The sequence below is a fragment of the Onychomys torridus genome, chromosome 9, assembly GCF_903995425.1.
Source record: "Onychomys torridus chromosome 9, mOncTor1.1, whole genome shotgun sequence".
In the NCBI taxonomy this organism is placed as follows: domain Eukaryota; kingdom Metazoa; phylum Chordata; class Mammalia; order Rodentia; family Cricetidae; genus Onychomys; species Onychomys torridus.
The window spans coordinates 5,449,804-5,459,822 of NC_050451.1; the positions used below are offsets into that span (position 1 = coordinate 5,449,804).

General features: G+C 41.2%; 1 protein-coding gene across 3 annotated transcripts in view; it reads left to right on the plus strand.

Annotated features, from left to right (window-relative positions):
- The window catches only part of Oxnad1 (oxidoreductase NAD binding domain containing 1), a 27,169-nt gene that overhangs the window by 15,786 nt on the left and 1,364 nt on the right, over window positions 1-10,019 (plus strand). For all 3 annotated transcript variants that reach the window (XM_036199673.1, XM_036199675.1, XM_036199674.1), the window contains 2 exons: window positions 3,319-3,561; window positions 5,057-5,165. In XM_036199673.1, the coding sequence (XP_036055566.1) occupies window positions 3,319-3,561; window positions 5,057-5,165 (352 nt within the window). The remainder of the gene's footprint in view (window positions 1-3,318; window positions 3,562-5,056; window positions 5,166-10,019) is intronic.

A 10,019-nucleotide genomic window follows, 5' to 3' on the forward strand; every position in this document is an offset into this window, starting at 1 on the left:
GATCTGGCCAGAGGACCAACAGAAGTGCATGATGGGGCGGACGTGTAGCCTTGTCCTACACAAAGAGCAGGGAGTGGGCGGGTAGAATGTAGTGGCTACAGTTTGGCCAGGTTAGAAGAGCTACACAAAGAATCCTAAACAGGACATATCTGTGGGCAATAACATGCCCTTGTGGCTCAAGAGACGTTTTGTGTGGTGAAAACTTGCAAATTAGGACCCTTTCTTGGTCCATCCCCCGGCTGTCATATGGTACTTCAGAAAGAAAACAACAACACAAAAAACAAAACAGCTGTCGGTCACAATCTCATGAAAAGGAATCAGAGGTACGGTGACAGTTCTTAGATGGGGAGACTCAAACAAGGAACAAGTCCCCTTTGATTGGTGGGTTTATTGTAAAACAACGAAAATGTAGCTGTTTTACAGTCACAGACAAGTCAAAGTAACTTTAGAGTTTATATGGAGAGAAGGGGTTCTTATTGCCACCAGCCATTATGACGTCAGGTTTGTCCTGCAGCCATTTTCCGAGGCGCCTTTCCTCTTGCGTTTGCTGTCGTTGAGCTGGTGGACGGGAAATGTGTCAGTGGCAGCAGGTTGACAGGGGTAAAGTGCTCGCTTGTCTTTTCTCTTCCGGACAGCTGTGGAAAGGTTGCCTGTTTCACATGTGGAAAATCTGTACTCCAACTTAGTGCAGTGCTCTGAGAGGAAGATAAGGTCTTCTCGCCTGCCTGCCTGCATACTAGAGCGTACAGTGACGTGACTTTGTGTTCAGACTCCCCTCGCAGTTTCTACTTATCAACAAAAGACAAAGGTGGCTTCTTTCATCCTCAGGTTTCCAAAAACAATAAGCAAATTGCTTTCTTTGTTCTCGTTGCTACACAACACTGAAGAGCATCAAGGAAAGGTTTCTTTCTTCTTTTTAGTTTCTTTTGCCCCTGGTTCTCATGACAGAAGAGAGAAGTGTAAGAGAACAGGGCTGAGCAAGAGCAAGAGCAGAGCCTCCTAGCTTTGGGGTTTTAGGGCCTGGGAGGAAGGAGCGTGTTTAAGCACTGCACTCACCAGTGCAGCCATGCCTACAGTTCTGTCCTCTGAACCAGCTGCCCCTGCTGCCCACTGTTTCTGTCAGAACGAAAGCCTGCTTACTGTCGTGGAACTCTCTCCTACATATTTAAATAGTCAAGATTAGATGTTTTCCCCTTGGGGAAGGATTTCCATTCATTTAACAGTCCTTTACCAATAGGGGACTTATTTTATGAATAGGGATTTTATTCCTGGGTTTTTCTCTAAGTTTGATCATCCTAAGTTGTAGAACCTCAAATTAAATCCCTGTCCAGAAGTGTCTACTGCTCACCTGGTATGTGTGGTGCCAAGGCCTGAGTGACAAGGCTTTGACTCTCCAAAAGCATGTGACATGTTACTACTTCCAGATTCTGTAGATTTATGACAGGAGCTAGCAATGAGGTAAAGCTATGCTCCTGGTGTAAATGGCTGATTCCTGGATTCTGGGTTAGAGGGAGGCAGGAAGGAGGCAGACATATCCATACTGTGTCCTCTCTGAGAGCCACAGTAATCCAGACAGCTTTTCATATAGAACCCAATGCTAGCAGGAATCCCTGCCCTCCGAAGAAAAACATAATACTGAGAAAAGCACCCAAATCTCAAATTCTCTAGCTGAAATACAAAGGAGGGATAAAGGCAGGAAAGGAACCCAGAATCCAAGAATATTTATTTCCAAACGCTCAAGTATGAGCACATGGAAACTACATGATAGAGTGAAGCAGTCAGCGAATTTTTACTAAAAATGGTTGTCACAAATGTGTGGTCTGCAGATGCAGGTGGTGTAGGCTTGCTATGTGGGTGACAAAAGGACACTCATGTCACTTCCTGGGATGTGGTCTTCCAGAATAGTGAACACAGCCAGGTCTAGTCTGCACACTTGTTACATTCTGGAAAATTCAGGCGGACTTAGATTTGTGCAAAGCTGTCTCAGAGTTTATTTGTAAGATGAGTCATTGTTCAGATTCATCTTGATTGTGGGCTTGATGGAGAAGAGAGTACAGGGTTAATTAATAAGGCTCACCTCTGGATGTGTTCTCTGAGGCCACTTTCGGAGAGGATTGACCAAGGGTAGAATACACTCTCTGAACGTGTGTGGGCAGCACCATCCCGTGGGCCGAGGAGGAGGCAGATCAAATAAAAAGGAGGGGAAGGAGAAAAGCTACATGTAGATGTTCTTTCTGTGCTTCTGGCTGCCATGTGTCCTTCCATCAGCCTGCTCCGCCTCACCACAGCCCAGGTCTCAGGTCACTACTAACCAGCTTCTGCCCACATGAATAGCCTGTGGCTCAGTCAGAGTCACCTGACGGTCCTGTGCATTGCAGCAATGGCGTGCAAGTAATCCAGCACTCTGAATTTTAAAAAAGCTCTCGTTTGTATCATGTACAAATTTGTGTTCTGAATATTGTGGCTGAGTCCAAACTACCAATAAAGAATAACAAAATCCCTGCAGATTTAGCCATCAGTTTACTAGGAGCCAGATCCAGGAAGCCACCAGTTAATGTGGGACATCTAGCCCTATTCTCCGAGTGTCACTTAGGTTCCCCAAATCACTGTGACAATTAAAAAAAAAATGTTGCCACAGGTTTCCAAAACATCCCATCAGAGACAGTATTGGCCCATTGGAAAGGAGTGCATTCATTCTCCTGTGGAGGCAGTTGTGGTATAAGTGATATCACCAGATAGTGGCACATTACCTGGGCAGGCTGGTGTGAGACGCAGCCTGCCTGTACACCTCCTGCTGCTTTTCTGGCTGTAGAGGGAGAAGTGAACAGGCACAATTGGTACCACAGTGCTGATGCAAGCCTGCACCGCTAACCTGAGGAGGGAGCCCCAGGGGCCTTACACCTCTCAGCTCGAGGACACACCAGTCCCATCCTGCCTTTCTCAGCCTGGGTCAGAACACAGGAATGACTCTGATGAAGGGATTCATACCTCAGAGGTTTCCCTGCCTGAGTCCATTGCCATTTTGGTCAGCTCAGCTCTCACCTGTGCGCTAATGACACAATCTCTTCAGCAAGTCCCCCTTTCTTAATACCAGCATGGCTATGTCGTGTGGATCACAAAGTTGGGATAGTGAGCAGCCTACATGCTGGACAAGTAGATCAAGTCCCAAGGCTCTGGGAAAATTGAAAACAAGTTGTGCAGATCATCCTAAATACTAAAAGGCAAGCAGAAGGTCAGCCTGGTAGCTTCACTTAAGTAGGATGTTTGGTCTGAGACTCATGCTGCATGGGACCAAGGGATCTTTTCTTTCTTGCTCAGTGCACACTTGACTCCGAAGTGGCGCTCAGAGTGGGTGGAGAGTTCTTCTTTGACCCTCAGCCCACAGATGCCCCTCGAAACCTCGTGTTGATTGCTGGAGGGGTCGGGATTAACCCCCTGCTTTCCATCCTGCGCCACTCAGCAGATCTCCACCGAGACCAAGCAGACAGAGGAAGTAGCTGTGAGATAGGAACAATAAAACTGTTCTACAGTGCAAAGAACACCAGTGAACTCCTATTTAAGGTAAGGTGGAAGCTACGTTTTCATGGTGCTGTAGCAAGTGTGTGAAATTGTAGAGTTCATAAACAACAGGGGTGGGAAATGATAAGTGCAGAGGACACTACCGAGCCTTAGGGTACACGAGAGCTCAGGAAAGGAGGAGAGAAATATATGTGTGGGCATGGTGGGTGTGGTGATCAACCAAAATAAAGTGTGTATAAAAATGTCATGACAAGCCAGGCGGTGGTGGTGCTTTAATCCCAGCACTTGGGAGGCAGAGGTAGGTGGATCTTTGTGAGTTTGAGGCCAGCCTGATCTACAGAGTGAGTTCCAGGACAAGCAGCAAAACTGCACAGAGAAAGTCTGTCTCAAAAAACCAAAACAAACAAACAAACAAAGCCATGATGAAACCATTACTTTGTATGCCAATTAAACAATGAAAAAGGTATAGGAGAAGAAAGATGAGAGACTGCCTAGGGCATTGAATGGGAGTAAGGGGAAGGACGGGTGAGTGCAGGCAAAGTGCATTTGTACTACAATGAAAATATCTTTCTGAAGCCCGTCACTAAATAATATATGCCAATCAAAGTAAACATGTAAATAAATGGGAATTTTTTTCTTCTGTTAGAGTCAGATTTCTCTGCAAAGGTTCAAATAAAAGGCTTGGCAAGGCTTAATCTCAAATGAGAATTAACAAACACATTTCACCTAGGACAGTTAAAGATGTTTCCAGTTAAGTGGCAGGATAAGATGAGTCTTGGTGGGCATCTTATTTTTCTGTTACTATGATATAACACTGTGACCAAGGTAACCTATAAAGGAAGCATTTAACATGGGGGTCCTGGTTTCAGAGGGTTGGAGACCATGACCATTGTGGCAACAGGCAGGCAGGCATGGTGCTGAAGCGGTAGCTGCAGGCTCACATCTTGAGACACAAGCAGGAGGCAGAGAGGGTTAACTGGGAATGGGAGGACTCTTTTGAAACCTCAACGCCCACCCCAATGACACATGTCTAACAAGGCCGTACTTCTAATCCTTCCCAAACAATTCCACCAACTGGGAACCAAGTATTGAAACTATGAGCCTATGGGGCCCGTTCTCATTCAAACCACCACAGTGGGATAGAATCTAGAAGTTAATGGAACAGAAAAGTCACTAGGGCCAGGCATGGTGTCTCACATCTGTAACCCTAGTCATGTGACATGTGAGGCTAGAAGATCAGGCATTCGTGGCCAGCTTCAGCTACATAGCAAATTCAGGGCCAGCCTGGACCACATGGTCTCAAAAAACAGGAAGAGGAGGAGGAGGAGGTAATGGTGGAGGGGGAGGTGGTAGTGGTGGTGGTTTTGAGACATTAGCCCTTACTGGCCTGGAATTTGTTATGCCCTTGAACTCATATTCACTTGTCTCTGACTGCCGAGTGCTAGCATTAAAGGCGTTCATTCTCTCACCATACCTTTGGTTTGGTGGTTTGATTTTTTTTTTTTAATTGTAGTTTAACCCTTTTTTGACATTCCAGAAAAATATCCTCGATTTAGTAAATGAATTTCCTGAGAAGATTACTTGCAGTTTGCATGTTACAAAACAGATGACACAAATCAGTGCAGAACTTAAACCGTACATCACAGGTGAGTCCTCTAAAGCAACTTTGACTAGTCATGCTGTTACTGGATAGACAGGCCAACTGGTTAAGCATAGATGTTTTACAGTTAGGAGTCATCTGCTGGGAATGTCATTCCCAGGGGAATTGAGGTGGTTCATGTAGAAATACTTACTTGGGTTTGCTTATTATAGATAGGTTTCATACTGCCTGTATTAAGATTGTATTTTTCACAATTTTTAGTAGACCCTGGCATCATAACTGTAGTATACGAACAAACAAATAAATTATACTCCTGCTTTGGTTGAATCAGTTCCATTTGCCATTATTAGTTATTTAAATTACTCAGATTCTCTATTTGGAAGAATGCCTTAAAGGTTTTTTTTTTTTTTATTTATTTACTTTTTGTTTTTTGGTTTTAGTTTTCTTGAGATAAGTTCACACTGAGTAGCCTTGCCTGGCCTGGAACTCGTGAAGATCCTCCTGCTCTCCTCCAAATGCTGAGACTAAAAGTTTGACTCACCACACCCAGTAAAGTTATTTAAAATCTTTTTTCATTTGGAAATAGGATTTATTATTCAATTTCTCCTGTTTTCCATTATGCTTCAAAGAAATTATGTTTACAATCTGAAAAGAAGACAATATTTTACTGATACAATGTTTCACCTAATCTTATTTGAGCATCAATGAGACAGCTATATTGGAAATGTCTGTGTTGTGCAAGGCTGTAGCCTCATCTTGATCACCATATGAAGTTGGACAAAAGTAGACCCTACGAAGTTGTCCTCTTGTTTCCACATACCTGTCCTGGCCTAAAACCCATAGTCATACCTTTTTTTTTTTTTTCAAATAAATCTCATGGCATTACATTATCTGTTATCTCTGGATAATTCCCTTAGAAGGCAATACCTCAAGATATTATGTGAAATGGATAACTGATAAGGACATGAAGATGCATGGAACTACAAATGATATATACATATCCAAAGTATATCAGTTCTATTGTGAAATACACAGTTGATTGCCAATTATGCTACTTCATTACATTTCTTCTAGATAGATGAAAAATGTTTCTTTGAATACACACATGAGGTATTTAATGTTTCTTATATTCTCTTCTATTAAGCATTTTAACATTAACATTCTTAATATGTGTTGACAAAACAGCAAACGTTGGGAGCACATCATACACCCTTAGACTTGTACTCAGGAGACTGACACATGAGGATCATGAGTTCAAATATATCTTTGACTAATTACTGAGAACCAAGACAGGGTGGATGACAAACAACATTTCAAGGGAATTTGTGAAAAAAATATGGAAAATAAAACCAGTAACAAAAACCCACCACCCTTTCACAGACACACTAACTTGAAAAGTATGATCATACACTGCCTAATATTTAAATACAGATGTACCATTTAGATGATGGCCATCCTATTCTATACATTGAAGCAGAAAAATACCTCTACTAAGCGAAAGCAAACTAGAAGATGAACAGAAGCCACAAAAGGAATGAAAGGACCAAAAGATAAACTTCACTAAATGGGTTTGCCACACAAATAGCACACTTTTAATATCCACCTCAAATGTTGCAAAATAGAAGCCACAATGTGAACTTCACAATAGTCTTTAGAACCCAGCAGGGCTGCATAAGAGGATGATTGGACCATGGGCCTGGGTGCCAGGTGTTTGGAAGGATCTGCACTTGGCTGTATCTAGCAAGAGGAAGGTCTTTTGCTTTGCCCCTTGGCATTGTTATAAAAGCCTTTTGAATAAAGTTCTGGGCCAGTGGATAAGGATTCAGGCCCTCCTGAGGCTATCCTGTGTTTATTTTATTTTATTTTATTTTATTTTATTTTATTTTATTTTATTTTTGGAGCTGAGGATCGAACTCAGGGCCTTGCGCTTGCTAGGCAAGCACTCTACCACTGAGCCGTATCCCCAACTCTATCCTGTGTTTCTTTTTTCTCTCCTCTCCATCCTTCTATCTAAATCTCTTATTCCCTCACTTCTCAAGAATACCCTGGGATAAAAGGTGGGGGCAGGTACCCACAGTGAACTTGGTGAATAATTTATTTATTTCAAGGCTATTATGGAAAAGAGATGAAACAGGTTTTTTTCCCCTTGAAACTGAAGACAACTGTGATGTCTAAAGTCTTATATTTACATGAATAGGGTTTTTCTCTTTTATGAGTTCTTCCCTATTTCCAGATATCAAGATGATATAAAACAAAAAAGCTTTATAATATTTACAGGGCTAGAGACATGGCCAAGCCCTTAATATAAGTTTACTCCCAGGACCAAGGTCAGGCTTTTTATGACTTTAGTAATTCCTGCTACAAAAAGCTCCAAGGGCCTACCTAACCTGTTTGGCAACCAGAATGTACATGCATATACCCACACAAAGACACACTGACATTGCATAATTAAAACAAATCTTTAAACTAATTTTCACTCATGAATGTTTTTCTCTTGTAATTCCTGTAACATAGGTGTTGAAGCATCTAAAGGCTTACAGGGTTTTTCTCCATCATGAATTGGTTCATGTAACAGAAAGTAAGAATGTAGGCTTGAAGTCGGATAAATCAGTCATTCTCAGTCTGTGATATCATGTTTGAAGATTTAGAAAATGCTGCCCTGCTGGAAGAAATGTTTCATTGGGGTATGGCCTGAGAGTTTGCATCTGCACACCATTTTCAATTTGTACTTTCTCCTTCATTCTGCAGGTTAAGGATGTGAATTTTTAGCTTCCTACTTTAGCTGCCATGTCTGACACTTATTTCCATGCCACTTTCATGGTGATCCAGTATCACTCTGGAACCCAGGGACAAATTAAACACTTTTGTAAGCAAATATAGACATCATGTTATATCACAGCAACAGAAAAGGCACTAATACACATGCAGGAAATTTTACACCTGGATTCATTATCTCATGTAATTGAGGAGAAGTATGAAATCTAAAAGAATTACCATATCATTTAAATTCATAGGCCTTTTGTCCATGTGAGCTTGCAGGTGTAAACAAGTAAAGAGGGGTATCATATTGCTTGAACCAAATGTTGACATTTGTCAGATTGTTTCCTTCAGAATAAATAATCTTGTGTAATGTAAGTGGGTTGGCTAAAAATATTACCAAATTTTTTATATTCAGATTCCCTTCCGTGTGAGTTTTTTCAGATCCTCAAAATCTAATGCTATATTCAAAGGCTTTAACAAACCAATTACACACTAAAAGTTACTCATTTAGGGTTTCACTCATTGAATGTATTCTTTCATGCCTTTGAAGATGACTATGATGTGCAAAGGTTTTATCATATTGATTACATTCATAGGGTTTCACTCCTGTATGTGTTCTTTTATGTATTTGAAGATGACCTTGTTGTGCAAAGGCTTTACCACATTGAGTATATTCAAAGGGTTGCTCTCCAGTATGTGTTCTTTTATGTATTTTGAGATAATTGTGACATGTAAAGGCTTTACCACATTGATTACATTTATAGGATTTCTCTCCAGTACGTGTTCTTTTATGTATTCGGAGTCTATTATGACATGTAAAGGCTTCACCATATTGAATTCCTGCATAGGGTTTCTTTCCAATATTAATTCTTTCATGCCTTTGAAGTCAACTATGGTTGATATGCAAATGCTTTAACACATTCAGTATATTCAGAAGTTTGCTCTCCTGTATGACTTCTTTCATACCTGAAAGGATAATTGACACATTTAAAAGCTGTAACACTCTGGGTGGTGGTGGTGGCGGCGGCGGCGCATGCCTTTAATCCCAGCACTCAGGAGGCAGAGCCAGGCGGATCTCTGTGAGTTCAAGGCCAGCCTGGGCTACAAAGCAAGTTCCAGGAAAGGCGCAAAGCTGCACAGAGAAACCCTGTCTCAAAAAACCAAAAAACAAAAAACAAAAAACAAAAAAAAACTGTAACACATTCATTACACTGTTGAATCTTTATAAAAGTTAATTTTATAATTTGATCTAAATGTAAAGAGGAATCAGATCTTAAGGTTTTATCACGTTGCTTACACTCATGTTGTTTCCCTTCATTAAAGATTGTTTTGCATATTTGAAGATTTTTTGCCTGTAACGGTAAGAGCCATTATTGCCTGGCTCACATTTATGGCATCTTTTTTTCTATGAGATTTTTCACATATTTGAAGAGAAATGATAGAATTCAGACCTTTACCGTACTTATTCGATTGATAAATTTCCTATACTGTGAGTCATACTACATTTGCAAAGTGAACCAGGACAAACAGAAGTATTCACACATTACTAGTACTCATAGTGCTTTTCTGCAGTGTGTTTGTTGTTGTATTCCCATTGAAGCTGGAAAACTGATTACTTTTAAACTTGAATTACATTCAACAAGTCTACTCAATATGAGTACTACATATCTTCTAATTGTTCTGAGATGGATAGGTACATTGCTTCTTTCTATATCCCTATGCTCATATGGCTTGTATCCAGAGTGACATATGATGTACCTTCCATACCTTTGAGAACTTTGACAATGTTCTTCAACTTTATGATCTTCCCAATTGTAGCCTATATCAGTGAGGTTCATATAGGTCTCCAACATCACATCTCTGTAGAAATTCTTCTGGGAATGATCCAGCAATGCCCACTCTTCCTGAGTGGTTGACATGCACATCGTTATAGGTCACTACATCCCTGGTGCTGCTACTGAGCTGACTCACTCTCTCCACAATGGAGCCCAAGGACTAGTGTGTGTGTGTGTGTGTGTGTGTGTGTGTGTGTAGTTATGTGTGAAGATCAGAGAACAGTATTTAACATTTGGGAGTTGGTTCTCTCTTTCCATCTGTTAGTCTCAGGGATCAAGCTCAAGTCATCAGTCTTGGTAGAAGA